At 35.2% G+C, this 18,837-nt stretch overlaps 1 protein-coding gene across 3 annotated transcripts in view; it reads left to right on the top strand.

Moving 5' to 3' along the window:
• CCDC141 (coiled-coil domain containing 141) overlaps window positions 1-18,837 on the top strand; it is a 101,267-nt gene that overhangs the window by 35,041 nt on the left and 47,389 nt on the right. For all 3 annotated transcript variants that reach the window (XM_054209910.1, XM_054209911.1, XM_054209912.1), the window contains exons 7-8: window positions 2,715-2,834; window positions 13,379-13,573. In XM_054209910.1, the coding sequence (XP_054065885.1) occupies window positions 2,715-2,834; window positions 13,379-13,573 (315 nt within the window). The remainder of the gene's footprint in view (window positions 1-2,714; window positions 2,835-13,378; window positions 13,574-18,837) is intronic.

The raw sequence follows: 18,837 nt of genomic DNA, 5'->3' as shown, positions 1-18,837 counted from the left end.
CTGATAAAGAGTCCCTCCCCATCTTTCCTGTACTCCCCCTTTAAGCACTGGAAGGCTGCTATAACGTCTGCCTGGAGCTTTCTCTTATCTGGGTTGAACAGCCACAACTCTCTCATCCTGTCTTTGTAAGAGAGGTGCTCCAGCCCTCTGATTGTCTTTGTGGTGCTGCTCTAGACTCACTTCAGTAGGTCCATGTCCTTCTGTTGGGGGCCCCAGAGTTGGACACAGTACTCCAGATGGGGTCTCACCAGAGTGGAGTAAAGGGTCAGAATCACCTCCCTCGATCTGCTGTCCATGATTCTTTTGATGCAGCTCAGGATATGGTTGGCTTTCTGGGCTGTGCGTGCACATTGCCAGGTTATGTTGAGCTTCTTATCAACCAACACCACCAAGTCCTTTTCCTCAGGGCTGCTCTCAGTCTATTCTCTGCCCAGCCTGTATTTGTGCTTGGGATTGCCCGGACCCATGTGCAAGACTTTGCACTTGGCCTTGTTGAATTTTATGAGGTTTGCACAGGCCCACCTCTCAAGCTTGTCCATGTCTCTCTGGATGCCATCCCATCCCTCCTGCATGTTGATTGCACCACACAGCTTGGCATTGCCAGCAAATTTCCTGAGGGTGCACTCGATCCTACTGTCCATGTCACTGACAAAGATACCAAACACTGCCGCTCCCAATACTGACCCCTGAGGAATGCCACTTACTACTGGTCTCCATTTACTTACTGTAAGTACGCTGTTTAGGGCTTGAGTTTTGTCCTGCTGGCTGGCTGGTTTGCTGACCTGGACTCAATGGAACAGGCAACAGGTAGTGTGGGCATGCAAGAAATACTTAACACAGAAAGTTGTTGGTTTTGTTCCTCCCTACCCCGCAGTTATTTGTTGGAAAACTCACTGCTTCTGAATTGACAGTGGGAAATGTAGAAAGGCAGTGGAAGACTATAAACATTGAAATCACCTGGACCATAATCAGTGCAAAATGAGCAGTTTAGCAACATGAGAAAAATGTTGAAGAGCCTTTGATTTCTGATATGGATTATTCATGGCACACAGAGCAGATAATTTTTGTAAATGAATGAGAAAAACCTAATTTTTGAAGAACAGGAGTGATTTTAGATTTCAACCCATCAAGGAAAACAACTGTCTTTTTCAAACAGGTATATTAACCTCCTCTCCTTTCCCATCTCTCTACCAAAATCACTGAAAGTAAGATTCTGTGGGTTTCTTAAAAAGCAGTTAAATATTCCCAGCTGTTGCTTAAGAGCTAAGCCAGCACAACTGAAATCACTCAGAGGTATTAGCTGTAGTGGAAGCCGACTGATTAAACTCACTGTAATGGAAAGAAATATTGCCAGGTGGTAACAGGTAACACAGGGTTAAAGAATTACTTTTTCCTCTGGCTGGCATTACAGAAATACTAGTTTGTTTTGATAAGCAGATACATGATACAAAGAACAGTCCTAATTCACAGAGAAATTTTTCTTTCCCTTTTAGCACAGTTTTTATTGTCCATTCCATTCATTTGTAGTTTGGTGGACCCATAGTAAATGTTGTGTGAAAATGTGCTTCCAAGAAAAATGTTTCAATCAGTAAGTTCTCATCTGGAGGATAAGAAATGAAGGCTCAGTAGTAAAATAGTTTGTTTACTTTCCTAGCTCTGCTGAACCTCTGAGATAATGCGCCCCATTTTTTATTTGTATCTGAAAATGCTTCCAAGACATTTTAAAGGTTCTTTCATGTTTCGTATTGTCTAAATTTATTAAAAATAGGTCCCACATGAGCAGATGAAACAAAAAAAGATCTGTAGTGTTCTATTAAAAGCTGTAGTACCTAGTACAAAGTAATTCTTAGTATGTCACGTACAATTTCAGTATAGTGGTGATTTTCCAGACTGAAAAGATTGGAGGGAAGTCTCCTTGATACTAATAACATGTTCCGACTAATATTTTAAAATGCAAAGCTTCGCTGAGGAATTCTTGCCATGTGTTGTTTGCAAAGAAAGTGAGAGGTACCTACCGTGAATCAAGCAGAAATAAATGCAAGTTGTTCTGTGCAATTTAGAAAATATATTTGTATTCTGCATATGTTTGCTGCATATACTTGCTGAAGTAAGTCTAGTAAGATGTAATAATTTCTTTTTTTAAGCTACTAAAGATTATTCCTTGTAGTATTATCTCAATAGCTTAACTGGGTTTTTCAAGCCATGGATGAAGAGGTTCTATGGAGAGGTCATAAAGCCTATTTGGTCTTTTTTTTCTTCTTCTTTTTTTTTTAATATTCTTGCAAAAGTACCTATAGTCTTTTACTGTAAGCAAAGGGAAATTTTTAAGTCAATGTGATTCTAGGGAAAACATACAATATTTTTATTGTGTTATAAAACATGCATTTATTCTATGTGTGACTATAACTTGATTTTTCTTTTACTGTTTTAATTCATAATTTGGTCATAATTGATGAATACACTTTTGTCTATTTTGTTACATATGTTACAATATGTGTTTGTTTTGACCACAATATTTTCCTTCTGCATTTATTAACATTTAAATAATACAAATGTAAGCATTCTGAGAAAAGCATGAACATTAGGAATGAAAATTGAAAGGAATTAAAATCAGGGCTTCTTTTGTAGATGAAACTGTCTCATAGATATTGTAAAAAATGGACAATCGCTTCTCAAATTTTTCACTGACTGAATTCTTTTTATTATTTATTTAGGTAACATCTTGGTACAATAAAAACATCAGAGATTATTTTCACAAGCAATATTTAGGCTCATCCCTGTTGGAAAATGAAGAGTTACTTCAAGAGCTTGACGAAATGGAAGTGAAAGTGAAAGTAAGAAATATCACTGATTGGTGAAGCAACTTTAAAATAGAGTAGCAAAGTGTGAACTCAGGCATTTAATAAGGAGTAGATACATGGTATATGTACATCAGATACATATTTCTGTGTATCTAAATGAGTATTTTTTAATTTTGCTTCTTTTGATGCAAGCCCACATGTGTCTCAGTGTTTTTCTCACTTAAAACTTTAAAAGCTATTGATAAGGTAAAAGAAGAGTAATCCTTGATGTTGTTATGTTACTTTTTTCAATTCAGTGATCAAGTTCCAGACTGGTAGTTTACATATTATACCATATTGCAAAAATAAAGAAAAGCAATTTTGTTAGAATATTACCTAATTTTAATGTTCATAAAGGATAAAAAGCTAGCCAGTTCTACCATAGTTCATTGTCACTGAGCTGTGTACGTGATTGGAAGAGGTATTTGCCCATTTATTTCTTGGGAATAAAAGTAATTGAAAATATTATTTTCATTGTGAATATCAGTTTTCCAGAGAATAAATCCATTAATTACCATCACTTATAAAAACAAGATGGGATTAAAGAAAATGTTGATATAAAAAAAAAAGGGTAATTGCATGATGTAAATTGCATATATTTAGAACCTTTTTATAGACATTTCAGTTGTGCTTTTACCAGGTAAGTGCTGTTGTTGGGTCAGGATCATCCCTAACTGTATCATTTTCAATCAGTTGGATTTGGATAACCCAGATGATCAAGTAAGCTTTTTTTTGCCCAAAACCCATTCCTGTAGAAAAAAAAAATCTGCTTAAAAAAGGCTATTGTGTTGATAGCAACTAACAGGTTTAAGATTGTTTACAGTTATGTTTCCTTGTAAGCTTTGTAGTTAAATATCACATCATGTTTGCCTGTTTGCATAATTTACATTTAACTGCTTCAAGGTTGTCAGGTAAGAAGAATACAATAACATTTGTAATGCTTCTCCAAGCACCAAGACAAAAAACACATTTTCTTCATCTGAGGAAGATGAGTATGAAACGCTAAATTCTGCTGCAAAGCCTGAACAGACCTTTGGCACAAAAAAATCAGAATATAAATAACAAATGAATGAACTGTGTGATATTTCCAGAGAAATAGGGGCCCACAGAAATATTTGAGGTTTCCTAAAGTATTTTCCTAAAGTATTACTGAATGTCAGAATTAGCCAAATGATAGTTTATCCCCCACATTACACATTGAAAGGGTATTCTTGTAATTTGCTGTCTGAATTAGAAATGCACTGTAAGTGCATAAAGGAGAACAATATGCATTTTCATTTTGTATAACAATCAATCCTTTTCATGGTTGACCATCCAGAAGCTAACTTTGAACGACAACACTTGTTCTTACAGTTTCACCTAATGGTTCTTCTCCCATATATTATGTAATAGATCATTCATGTCATCTTACTGAGTTGCCTTTTTTTTTTCTTAAGGTCATTTACAACTGTTTAGCGTTAAAAATCTTTGTTACACATCCATGTGAATTATGATGTAGAACATCCTATCTCTAGCCTTCTGCTGTTCTTACTAGCAGCATGTTCTAGCAGAGGGAAATGAAATTCTTGAAGTGGATGTTATTGAACGTGTTGGTTATGGTTATCATGTGCAAAAAAGAGTGGCCAGGTTGAACTGCATAATGCAAAGATCGTTCAGGGGCTGAGTTATGGGGCTTTGTGTATTAGTTTTTACAGCACTGAGCTGTAGATGTTGATTCCAGAATAACGGAGGAGCCTTTCTTTTCCTTTCTTTTCCAAAGCCACTTTTCCTGTAAAATTTTCATTTCAGTTGGTCACACAGCATGATGCTGTTGTCCAGGGTCACTACTTTCATACAGTCTTTTCACCCCAGTAATGACACAAATTCCTGATAAGTCTGAAATTAGACAGCTGTTTCGTTCAAATGAGCCTACTTCAAAAAAAGGTTGTGCTCAATCGTTATATCTGACCTTTCCTAATTACTACATAGCCTTCCGCTACTTTTTGTGAAGCTAGAAATTTTATTAAGCAATGCTTTTCTATTTTCTTCCAAATCACCTGTGAAGTTATCAAATATAATGTGGCAAGAACATATTTAGACATGTAATGATTTTAGAAATGCAGTACTAGCAATTTATCTAGCTTTCTGTAAAGCAATCATCTATAATTCTCAAAATACGTTTTCACACTGCATTCAGACCAAAAGCATATTGTGATGTATAACAACTCTGCTACATCTGTGCAACCTGATGTACTTTGCAGACAATGATAGCATCACTGTAAAATGACACTGTTCACCTTGCAACACAATCTGCTATAAAACATGCAACAAGTTCTGCTTTTTGGAGCTCTATGGCATAGATTTTACATATGTGCATGTGATCACCACACGTTTGGATATTTGCCTGGCAATTTTGTGGTAAAGAGTCATCATAATTATTTTCTATTTGTTTGATTTTTGTCTCATGAGATTTTTTTTCTGCAGCTTTCTCCCTGAAATCAAGAGTCATTATATACCTTGACAGTAACTTGTCATATGTGACAAAAGTGTAAAACAGTCATAAAAATAATGCCAGACTCACCTGGAAAATTGGTGGGGAAAAAACTCCACCACAAAACCCCCACAATACATAGCTATGGTACCATTCATTGGAAAATCTTTGCGTAGAAATTAAATCCATCTTTTCAAATAGAAAGACAACTAACTGCATTAGTGCTTCAAAATTCTTCCACCTCTATTTTATTGAGTAATTGTTTAATATTTCTGATTCTTTAATGTTTTCTTGAGAGAAAAGCAGACACCAGTTTTTACTATGTATATATTGGAAGCAATCTCTTTAGCAATAGGAAAAATACAATATCCGTTTTTTCTAGTAATGCTAAATCTGCAGTTGGGGTTACGTTCCCTTCACTAATCCCTTTAGTGTCCAAGTTATGTTTTAATAAAAAAAAGTGAATATTCTACATTAATTTCAGGCCGAGATGTAATTTCCAGAAGTCATCAGAAATTTTATCAGTTCAGGTAACTATTTTATCAGTTTATGTAAGAAAATACAGAAATGGTTGTGAAGAACATTTCAGTTTATGTTCAGGAAGAACTCTTAGGAATATCTTACTTGTCTAATTAATGAATTACATGCTTTTTCTGCAGCTTGGTCATTACTTAGAGAATAGTTGATGTCTGCTGTCATTTGTCTGGTTCCCCCATGCCAAAACTGCATGTTTCCAAAAAGCAATTAGGGGCTTTAAAATATTTTATTTATCTTGCTGCAAAAATAAAAGTAGATTTTGGTTAGAGTCTTTCCCATACTGTCTAAATGGCCATGACAATTTTTAACGGCATTCTGCTAGAGGTAATAAGGACATTGATAAACTAGTCTTAAACTACTTTGGGGTTTCTGTTTTAGGATCTGAAGTGGTATAAATTAATCTTTTCAAGTAACATTTCATATGTATACTATAGCTTTGAGGGTATGGTGAAAAGTTTAGATATAATAGATGTGCAGAGCAAGTGTAGATGTTCTCATAGGGAATAAGGTAGTGGAAAGTTCTGGTATCTGAACTGTTTCACACAAAGGAAATACACATGTGTGTACTTACCTGTATTGTTGCATTAAGAAGAACAGGACAATTAATTTGTTGAAATTGTTCACAGGCTGGCCTACGAAGGATCTAAAGATTATCACCTTATTTATGTGACTGGGCTGAGAGAAGAAAGGTGAATGGTTTATTATGTTCTCTAGCTGATATCTTACTAAGAGGTGAAACCACTGAGAACATTACTGCTGTCTTGTACAACAATCAAGACCAAAGATAAAACCAAGCTTTCATAATTGGGGAAAAAGGCCCTCAACCATCCCAAAAGTTCAAAGGACCACCCCCTGAAGATCTGAGAGAAGAGACAGATTTAGGAAATCATGTTTCAATGGGGATATCTGCTGGCACTGATTATCTTCTTGCTGTTACATTTCTATGCGTATTGGAGGTGCTTGGCATGGTAAAAAAGAACTGTCAGCACCACTTTGTGGCCAAGTAACTTTAGAGATGAAGAAGAGTAGTTTTCTAAATTGTTTGCATTTTGTCTTTTTCAGGACTGAAAAATGCTGGAATCAGTCCTCCTTTTAATAACGGATTAGTAGCAAGACAAGAGAGTGCTTTTCTGTTTTAAAGATCTGCATGCTTATTGGGTCTGGAGTAGCCATGCTAGGGTAATAACACGCTCTGATGAGATCTCAGGATGGTTCTTGATGACCAAATTAAATATCACTATGAATGGTATTAATGGCTCTATTTGTTATCATTAACATAAGGATCGAGAATATTGTATTTACCTGCTTTTTTTCCCCAGATCTCACAGCTAATTCTTAGATACGTGGAAAAGTTATTTCACAGGTAAATTTCTGTCTGGAGCTCTCCCCTCTCTCTGGCCCTCCTGGATGGCTGTGCTCCTTTGCCATTCTCTGCATGGATCCAAACTCATGCTATCCAGATCATCTTGCCAGTTTTTCTGAGACTGGCATTCTACTGAGGTTTGACGAATATTGCTTTCCATCCATGTAGCAGATGTTTTAACCCACTCCTATATTTTGATAGCTAGAAAAAAACCATGTAAATAAAAATAATTTTTCTTTACAGGTAATTTTATTTTTACCTAAACATTCATCTTTCACATGTGGCAGATGTAAATATACATTTATCTGTCAGATTCTTCTCACTGTCTGATTTTCCTGTAGTGCCATCTTGGGAGAGTGCTCATTTTCTTTCTACTATTTTTTGTTTAATCATTTGGGCTTTTTGGTTTGGGTTGGGTTTTTTGGTAGGTCCGGTCCGTCTCTGCATTATCTTTTAACATCTCTCACTAATTTTCTGTGAGGTGACTGACTTTGATTTTTTTTTTTTTCCTCTTTCTGTCTGTTGATTCTAAAAACTCACTGTTAAATACAGTGATATAGTCATCCACTGAAGTTCCCAACAAACAGATCATATGGTAATTGTCACAATCCTTTGCAGTTGTATTAGTGCACACTCTTTTATTGGTAATTTGGGGGAATGATATGATTATATTGGTAGTTATACTGTAATGTAGTAATTGAAGGTAAAAGCCTTTCAAATATTCACATGGGCTAAATTATCAGTGTACCAATGTATCTAGTGAATCAATTTCAGGCAGAAGTCAGGCTCAGAAAAAGTTCAGTTGTGAACGTTTTTGCAATATGAGAGAAGGGGCTAATTTATCCCAGATCCTAAAAAATACATATTTTTATACTTAATTGGCTTGTGGTTTAAATGCTAATTTATCTACTATATGAGTCACATATAGATGTGTTTCAAGGTTTTCTCAACCTAACCCTAGAATATTCCAGTGAAGACAATTTTGCACAACTTCTCACATTTTAACCCAAAATTAAAAGTTTTAAGTAAAGAAGTGTTTATGCTATAGACCAAAAAAGCCCATTTATCCCACAATAGTTGTTTAATAACAAGATAAAGTTGTAGGTATTTCTACTTTACAGGAAATGTTCAAGACTTTTACTTAAAGCCACAATGATTTTAATTCATGAGTTTTAAGACTCTTGAAAAATATCTGATTAATCAAGGAAGCTAGAAAGCTCAATTTCCTTGCCAAATGGAATAGTAAAAGCAAGTGTTTAAAAGACTCACTACTGTGAGATAAAGTTAGAATAGTGACGTGAGCTAAGGAGACCCATTGAGTATAGGCGCATACGGTGCAATGTGTCTTTAACAGGTCAGAGGCAATCACAAGTGTTTCTTGACAAATTGAAAAGTCAAGGTAATAGTAGGCTTTGTGTTCCTTTCAGGGAAAATGAGTAACAAATATCTCAGTGCTGACTGACAGATTGTTATGAGTTTAACACGTAAGAGGCTGAAGGACAGAAGAAAAGGACAAAGATTCTTCCACTGAGTTTGTATGTCCTGTTGAGGGAAAGTATAGGCTCTTTATGTATAGAAACATCTCCTTATAAATAGAAAGATGAAAATTAAATTGTTACTAGCAATTTCATAGAAAATTGAACCAAGTTTGAGTAATGATCAAATAGCATTGCAAATGAGCCTAACTACATTTAACACCCTCAGAGAGTTTGCAAGGTTGTAATGTTCATGGAATATTTTAAATTATAAATTATTAAAACAAATAGGTTTTTCGAGCTTTTGTGAAAGTTAGAGAAGAAGCTTGCCACAGTATAAACAAGGGCAGAGTTTAACCTCTGCTATAAGATTGCCTAAAAGTTGCTATTGGGCACATTGAATGAACCAAACAAATTTGTGAATGTTGTAACAGTGAAATCCTCTTATAGGACATCATTTCACTACAAGTTGAGTCATTTTCTTGTAATTAGCCTTGCCTGCTGTAATTGTAATTTACACATTGCGATACACTGAAACAATTCAGAAGTTTTTTGGTTTTCTATATCTGCTTCTAAGCTAACTATAGACAATGTGTTACATTGAAATACACATTTTTCATTCTTGCATAAAATATTATTTTTAATTATTATACAAATAATAACAAAAGGAGGACGCGTATGTTCAGCTGCACTTTCGTTGCCTTTTTTTGGTTAATTATTATTAGTCCCAGTTAAAAGCTTCCAAGTGCAGTGTTGTTTTCTCATTAACATCTATGTGTTTAAATGTAAGTAAAATTTTGATTAGAATCTGACCATGGAATGCATTTGGTACCAGTCATTCCAGCTGCAAGTATTGAAAGTTGATGACCTTGTGGTGCTGATATAATTGGATGTCAGGGGTCCACACCTCATTCATAAATAGGCCAATTAAGCTGTGTGTTTGGAGAGATCTCCTTACTACTTTTTCCCAAGTTCTTCAGGTAAAAAGGAACAAATACAGCACAGCAGACTGTAATTATCCTCAAAATCCTCATTCTTGCTGAATATTATTTAGGACAGAGAGACAAAGACAGGGTTGTATGAAAGGGGAACAGCGGATTAAATAACGCAGTGCAGGTTTCACTTAATTAAAAGTGCAGGCTGAAGATTATTGCATCCAGATCTCAGAAGTGGTGTCATTATTTTCATTTGAAAGAAAAATAAAAAAAAAAATAGAAAAAAGATTTTATTATAGGTGTTTATCAGTAAAAAAAAAAAATGTAAAAAAATGAATCTCTTTTTATTTCACTAGGAATCTGAAAGCATTTGGTTCAAGTCCTCAAGGAATACTTGTATGGGGTTTGGTCTTGGGGTTTTTTTCAGTGTTTTCTTGGGAAGTCGTGCAATTTCATTGCAGGATATTCTAGAACAGCAGTATTTTTTACAAGCATACGAGGAAATATAGCAGGCAGCAGGTGCTTGTTTGTGGAAATGCTGACCTTGAAAAATCTCTGAGAAGGCTTTTCATAAAGGTTCCCTTATGGAAGGAAAGAAGGGCTAGGATTAGTGAAACAGGTTTGCATCGTTGTAAGCATTCAGTGCAGGTAGGTTGAAGCATAACCAAAACACAGTTCTTCATGGAATTCTGGTATTCTGACACATATTTCTTTTTCAAAATTAAACAAAGCTAAATTTGTTTAAGTATGTTGAATTATTTTTCTTATTAAACCGCTTAGAAGCCGGTTGAAACATTTTACCTCTGTTGAATTGTTTTATGTTGGCTTTTGGTTGTTTGGGTTTTTTGTGGTTTGTTTTTTTTTTATTTTATTTTATTGGTAATACTATAATAAAAGTTAAATGCAAAAGTAGATTTAACATGAAAAATCTAAATAAGGCATTAATGCAGATCTAATTTGCAAATCTAATGATAGATTTTTACAGCTGCTTAGCTCTTCCATGGCAGAAAGGTGAGGAGTATTCACCACAGTGGAAAAATGACTTACAAACTCAGCAGGATTGTCATAATTTTCCTTTTCCTAGTCATCAGATTTTCAAGATGAAAGAAAAGTTGCATTGCACAGAAATAGGATACTGATCAAATAAGTCTGTAATCTGAAACATTACTACTTCAGTGAAGGTATTAGCAGTCCTTACATGTTTATTAACATTATGTCTTTTTTTAAATTTTTCCTCCTCAAAAACCTTACTTCATACTTAAATAAGTTTTAATATCCTTTTAAATTGATTTTAATTTAATGAAAATATGCATGTTAAAATCTTGTTTAGAGTCTCATTTATCATATAAAATGCGTATCTTTCTTTTCCTCAACTTTGCTAAAATATTTGTCTCTGTTATAACCTGCAGCAGTTAGTACCACAGACTAATTAACACAGAAAGGTTCATCACTTAATATACCTTGGTAGAGATATTAAAGGTATTTTTATATAGTTAATGATTTTGAGACTACTGTTGCTATGTATTGACATCACACCAGGCATCACAGTCCTTATTCCCATGGGTTTGTTCATATTTTAAAATTACTTTTGTTACCCATGTCAATACCCTCTGTTTCAGCTTTAGTTCATGTGCTGTTCATGTGCAGAAATGAATCCAAAGTTCAAGGCAAGAACATACAGGCACGGTCTGGTCTTGAATGCATGTGTTTTCCATTTTGAGGTGTGTTTTTCACTGACCTGTGAGTAATGCTAGGTCTTTTTCCTGAATTGTTCAAGTTAATCTAGAATGCAGCAAGGAAATTAGTCCTTTCCATTGGAATTACCATGTACTATTTAAGCTTGGCTATGTTGGGCAATGGGTACATTGGGAATTGTAGACTGTCTCTCATTAGTTCTTGGTCCAGATCTAGTCCATACCAATACGCAGGGAGAGGTAACTGCATCTGGTGGAGAATACTGTGTAAAATAAGTTGCTGATCTCTTTGCACAAGTGTTTTTACCATGCCAGTTGTTGTCACAACAATGGACAACATCAGGAAAGGAATGCACTGACCTACACAGATCAAAATAGGTCTACTTCCTCTTTCTGTGTTTCGAAGAAGGATAAAGCAGCATGGTGGGACACTGGGGCAATTAAAATTGCTGCTATTTGTGAAAGATCTATGAATAACTACTACTTCTGGGAAAACTTCCAAAATAGCGTCCTCCACTAGCAATAATTTCTCTAAAAAGAAATATCAAATGTGAGGCTAATGTTCATTAAACATGCTGAAAATAAAAGAACCTGCCCTATAATCTTGTTGTGCCATGTGCACAGTTTGGAGTCTTTTAATGAAAAAATTCGTGTCTTATTTTTAAATATTTTTCTGTCTGCTTTAATAGACATTTGGTACAGATCTGTGGAAGGAAATGATAAATGAATTTCAAAAAGGTTCTTCTCTTATTTAATTAATTACCAGAAAAAACGAAGGAAATATGCTACCTAAGGCATGGGAAATTGCAGTATAGTTATCAGAAGCTCCTTTTAATTTGAACAGCATAATAATGTACCAATTTTAAGTGTTGACAGGCACAGCAGGGATAAAGTACACTGTGTAACAGTTTTACTGGTTTATATTTTTTTCTATAAAAACACAGGAAAAACAAAGAAGCAACTGAGCACCAAAGCAGTAATTGCAAGACAGGAAGAGATGAAATGTCATTTTTCTTTTGACTCTCTTAAAGCAAAGCTCTTTTCTGTTTAGGCTATGTAGTCTGATATGCCTTTCAATACCTCTCTATAACCTACAGAAGATATTGAGATTGAATAATAGTGTTAATAATAGTGAATAATAGAATTAATAGTGTTTATCACAGCTATAAAAACATAGGGGAAAAAGTTTTGTTCATGAAGGTTTAATCCCTAAATTTGATGTATAATTTGGGTCAGTACGCTAGAAATGCAAATCAGTTCACTATGAATAGTTGAAAAAAGAAATAGGAGTCAAACAGAAAATCAGTTCTGATTAGCTAAATATGCTTCCAAGTGGTGCAATGTAGGCAAAATATCTATATGCAAATTTGTACTGATTCAGCTGAATCCTTTTTAAAGCACCTTAGTTTTATGTACCTACCTCAATTAAATGTCAGTAATGTTTCTGACTATGTGGCTTGAAATGCTGAAGTACGATCTTCCTTTTTAAAGCACCTCTTCCATCTGTCACTGCCACTAGGAAGGCAGAGGCATGCTTTGAACCGACTTGTGGTTTTGTTTAGAAAGTCAGGGAATATGTACAATGGAGAGTGTCAAGGATGATAGCACACCTCACTGTAAAGGAAAGTAATTTCATTTGATTGATTACCAGACAGCTCTCAGCAGAAATTGTTTTGCTGGAAGCAGCTATTATCTAGGCAATATTTTAATTTGTTCTTGGTTAAATCATTGGGCTTAAGGGGGTGTTTGCCATGGGAGTGTGGTCTTACCCAGTAGAAGTTTCTTGTCTTTACATTATCTAGACCATTTTTCCCGGCAGACAGACTAACAACTGCTACTTCTGCCTGTGAAACTGTGTCAAAGAATGTAGAATACCACCACTGAAAACTCTATCACAAAACCCATAATTTGCTGAGAAATCCCTCCCAGTATAAATGCTGTTTTAAATGGTGATAACTTTCAGGCCTATAAATGTGATACATGTTTTCCAGTATTCATATTATTATTGTGCAGGTATATCACTTTTTTATGTGTAATTGATTAAAATAGAATTTTTCCTTTTAGGAATGGAATTGCACTGTGGAGCAACTGGAAGCCGAAGCACTTAAGATCTTGCTTTCGGAGGACTATACAGAAAAAGAACATCTAAAGTTTTCAAATCAGAAACTCTCTCTGTTGCGAGAAGAAGTGTGCTTCCATATGGAAGAAAGGAAAGCCCTGCTACAAGAGGCCAATGACTTTTTTCATACTGCTGGCAAGGTTGGTAAGAAGCCAAGTCTGGAATAATAACCTGATAATACAACTGTCAGTGTGCTCTTGAAGACATTATGTGAACAGCGTTTGCTAAACAATTTGGAATGGAAAAATACAAATCTGGTTACCTTTTAATATGACCTTTCACCTCAAAGTTTGAAATTGCAAACACATTTTAAAAAACATTTTTTTTTTTTTCAAATAAGTGTATTAAGATGAGCACTCAGTTTCCAAAATAAGATATTTGGGAAATATTATCTGCCAAAAACTGGACTTTAAGATCATGGGCTCTCTTGTGCGATACAGGAGTTGCTCTAAAATACCCAAACTGTTACAGGCTAGTATGGATACCAGAAACAATATCTATACTTGCAGTGGTCTCCACAGGGGCTAATTAATAATCAAACATGAGAAAAATCAAGGTCAATATACAATTCCTCGTGGTGGGCATGTAATATACTGCACGGTCTAGACATGATGTAACACCAAAGTGGCCAGTTAAAAAAGTACAAAACTCCCTTAGTCACAGCACAAATGATGAATTATGGCCCACACCTCTACTAAGGTCAGCAAGTTATTGTGTAGGCAATAATTTCCATCACCGATGTACTCATGTGGAGAAGCAGTGATTCAGATTCCAGAATTATATTCTTGCAGCTCTCACAGGAGAAGGCTAAGAGGGGCCTATCTGTCTACTGACTTCTATACATTGCTTGTTTTGTGTGGGCTGTGTTTGAGTACAAGCAGCCTTGACTAGTATGTCTGTTTAATTTTCTGTCCCTTCCCAGTCTTCTGTGATGAAAATGGGTAAATCATTGATGACTAAAAAAAATATGAATACTTTAAAACTAAATTTTTACTTTTTTCAAACACCACGTCCAGTAATGACTACTTGTATGAAAATTATTTTCATAAAATTCGTCATGAATTTTTGTTACATCCTATTTAAAATACTTTTTTCCTCTATAATATCAGCTGTTTATCATACTTGAATACTTCAATGCACTTTCAAGAGTTCTGTTCATCATTTCTTTTCTTTTTCTTCATTGATCGTAATGTAAGCATGAAAAGAGTAGTCTTGTAGACTTTCTCTTCAAATCCCTATCCCAAAACAAATATATCAGATTTTTTTCTTCAGTCATCTTCTGAGGTTGTTTTAGACCAGTCATCATGTAGTTGTATGTGGGTTAGATTACTTTTGATATTCTTACTGGCTCAAGTCTGAAGATCTTAAAATTATTTTTCAAATGCTATGATATTACAGGGTAGCACTTAATCGCAGTTAAAAATATATCATGAATTTTTTAGTTAAACTGATTCAATGGGGAATTTTAATAGGTCTTCAGTAAACAAATGCTGTAAAACTTATTACTCAAGTAAAGAAAATAGACTGAAATAAAAAAAATTAAAACGCCAAAAAAAATTGCTATATAGGAGTACAGTACAGTCAAGGAAATGCATGTAGAAAGGAATAAAATAATAATGGAATGATAGGCATAATACAAATTACTTGAGATTTAGCCACATTCAGTCAAGTAGAATTAAAATGGTGAAAGTGTGCACTTATGTGGAAAAGAAAATGAGTCTTCAGGAATCCAGTGTCTATTGTTTGCTGTAAAATGCTCCCAGATAAATCTAAAAGATTTATAGGTTGGTTACTGAAAGTGTATTCACTTGTATTGCTTCTGAGCCTTTCTCTTTTGAGAGACTAGATTGAATTCGGAATTAGTCTTTCCAAAAATTAAACAATCCTCTGAACAGTTTTCCTTGGTATAAGCAAAATCGTTCCATCTGGTTTGCAGTGAATGTATGCCCGTATAATGAAAATCCAAACCCTATTTGAAGGCTAATTTGGTGCCAACTTCAACTGTTTTCTAGATTGGAGAGATGAAAAAGAAGTTGAGTAAGATTTTTTTTCCCCTCTTAAGAAGTAGTGCTGTAAAATCTTGAAAACTTCCAATTTCCCCCAAAATGTTAGAATGTTGAGGTGGGAAGAGGATGGCATAGTTAATTCAGAAGTTTTGAACCTAAAATCAGCGTTGAGCAAACTCATGGGAACAGCTGATAGAAGCTGATAGATTAATAAAGAATTGAGGGAGCTTAATATCATTAGGTCAAATCCATGGATATGTGTCGGGTTAACAATAGTTTTTTTATGAGAAAGCCAAATAAGGATCAATAAAGATGAAAATAGTGTTATAACAGACTTCTGTAAGGTTCTGTTACTGCTATTTCTTGTGTTCATGGTGAAAGTGAATAATACAAAATCCTCAAGACACTCTCAGCTAAGTCAGAGCCAAATCTGTTTTAAGCCTTAAAATGGGAAAACAAGTAGGGATTTTAATCAACAGATGAGCTTCCAGTGGAAATTGTGGATTGACTGCTGGTATTTTTAGAACCATAGAATGGTTTGGGTTGGAAGGTTCCTTAAAGATCATCTAGTTCCATCCCCTGTGCCATGGGCAGGGACACCTCCCACTAGATCAGGTTGCTCAGAGCCCCATCCAGCCTGGCCTTGAACACTTCCAGGGACAGGGCTTCCACCACCTGTCTGGGCAACCTGTTCCAGTGTCTCACCATGCTTGTGGTGAAGAACTTCTTCCTAACGTCCAGTCTGAATCGTCCCATCTCTAGTTTTAATCCATTCCCTCTGGTCCTACCATTACCTGACATCCTAAAAAGTCCCTCACCAGCTTTCTTGTAGGCCCCCTTAAGATACTGGTAGGCCACTATAAGGTCTCCTCCGAGCCTTCTTTTCTCCAGAGAAAGAAGGTTCTTTTCTGGTTATAATATTTGTAATTTATGTGTGAGTAGTAGGTAATGAAGACAGACGATCTATTAGCAGCTATACGGGCAAGGAAATCTTAGTAACATATGATTTTTCTATCCAGCAGACAACAAAATCCACAGACAGATGTTGAACTTTGCCAAATTCCAATCAGTAATAGAGCATATTTTTAAACAGTGAAGAAATGAGCGATTGGAACAGTTTGCACAGTTGTATTAGATTTTTCATAGCTGCAAACTGCATGATATTCTTTAGTTAAAGCAAGAAGTAATTTAGTAATTTGTTCAGCTTACCATATAATAGAAGTCAGTTCTGTTATTACATTTTAGTATTAATGCACAACAACTTGTTAAAGGAAATTTATGTGAGTTAGAGCAGAAGGATTAAGCAAAGAATCCTCTATGTCATCATTCCTTGATGTCAGTAGAGAATTTATTCAAGCTTTTTCCAGGTGTGTGAGATCAGATAAGAGAGCTCTCTTTTAAAAAATAGGTTCTCAATTTTGTTGTCTTTATTTAGGGCACAAAGCTTTTAAAACATTAGGACTTTAGCCAGTGGTGCTGACCAGCTGCCTATTACACTGCAGTTAAAGAAAACGAGGATTTGTATGCTTTTTGGAAATACTAAGCAACTAGACTCTGCTATCTGAAGGCGTCCCATTGAGTTTTGTCTCTGATAATTTTGAAAATAAGGAGCTACACCTGAAAATTTTCCTCTGAAAAGACAAACCTCAACATTAAAGACCAAACCTAAAATGTGAAATCTCTCTGCTTTGGTTTTACAGCAAGCCTGTTCTTCAAGTGCACGTACAGCAAGTAGTGTTAGTAATGCAAAGTTTTTTTCAAAATCTTTTAGCTAGAAGACTACTTAGACAAGTTTATATTTCAAGGTGTCCAAAGACCAAATGGTCTTTTTGTATTTTTTTTTAAACATATGGTTTGCAGGTCGTTAATAGAATCTTTAAAAACAGATAATTTCCGATGATAGCTCCAACAATAATCTTCATAGCTTTATTAAATATGCTAAAAAAACAACCTAAAGACTTTGCCTGCACTAATTTTTGTTTTAAGCACCAGGTGGGGCTGTAATCACGCTTGTCTTCAACCTGTACTGTGTTGCTTCGGTATTTTTTTAGCAACACATAAACAATACTTAGCGTTGAAATTATTTACTGACCCTTGAATTGAGAGGGATCTTTTGCTCCGATAAGTCTAATCTTTTTTGATTTCAGTTATAATGAGGAATCTGAGATAGGCTAATGGAAACAGTGTTAAAACCGTTGCTGATAGTCAACCTCCTTGTAGTTTGGACAAGGAGCTATACAAATATAGGCCTATTGCTTTGCAAGCAAAGGTGGCATCTTTCAGAATATAGCGCTGTGCCTTGTGGAAGCACCTGTTGAAGAAAGCACTGTCAGGTGTGTCTCCACAGCATGCTGTTACACCTGCTATATGTAACAGTGAAGAAACCACTATAGTTAGCATAGTTCAGAAAAGAGTCATTTTCAGTTGTTCTCAGGGTATACCTGAATCTCTGAACCCTCTTTACATGTTAAGGGCAAATGAAAAAAATAGGGTATTAGTTGTTTTGAACTAAGTCAAAGAGAACTCCTTTTAGATCTTGCGTATCTCATTGTCATTTTAATTTTTAATGAGTTCAGGAAAATATAAATGCAGAAGTATATCACTTGCATTGTTTTTGTGCTCTTAAGTGTACATTTGGCTGCATTCTGTTGTATATTTGGGATGTATTAAGTAATATTTTTCTGCACGTTTGCAAGCTCCGTGACTCTTTTGTAATCATCTACATTGCTTGCTAAGCTTTCCTTTAAATATCAATCCATTTCTATATTTATGTAGTTACCTTCGGTTTGACTTTCTGCAGGGGAATGTCTGTCTAGATGTCCTCTGAGAATACTTGGGAAATGACGTGGAATAGTCTGAGGTTGCTTTGGTATGGCAAAATCTTAAAAAACATTAACTTCCACAGCTTTAAGTAAATAAATAAGGCTTTTATTGAGTAAAAGTATGTTTGCAGATTCACATTTTTAGTTAGCTGTGGAGTATCTTGTGCTTTGGCACTCAAGTTACTTCAAAATTCACCTTCTGATTTTGAACTCCAGGATGTACATAGTTTCTTCGAACTACTTCAGGTGCTGGAGTTTTTTTCCTCCAATGTGCCATTGGAAAATTAAAAATCATTCGAGATAGTGTAGATAGTAACTAGCTTTAAAGCGAACATACAGGAGGGACTTAAAGGTGGAGCATTCTCGGCTTGTAGCTGTGGGTATTGGAATACAGACCTCTGCGTGATCCAGTGAAATTTTTTTGCTTAACCTTCTAGACTCTCTTTTTCCTTGTTAATGGAATTTTCAGGTTTGTATATGTTGTTAGTCAACATGATTTTTTGGTGATAACATTCAGTATAGGTAGAAATAAATAAACAAATAGAGGTCCATATTGCTGAGTAGAAGCCTTGCTGA

The sequence above is a fragment of the Rissa tridactyla genome, chromosome 7 (assembly GCF_028500815.1).
Source record: "Rissa tridactyla isolate bRisTri1 chromosome 7, bRisTri1.patW.cur.20221130, whole genome shotgun sequence".
NCBI classification, from domain to species: domain Eukaryota; kingdom Metazoa; phylum Chordata; class Aves; order Charadriiformes; family Laridae; genus Rissa; species Rissa tridactyla.
Note: the sequence above shows the minus strand (reverse complement) of the source record. Positions and strands in the feature narration are given on the sequence as shown.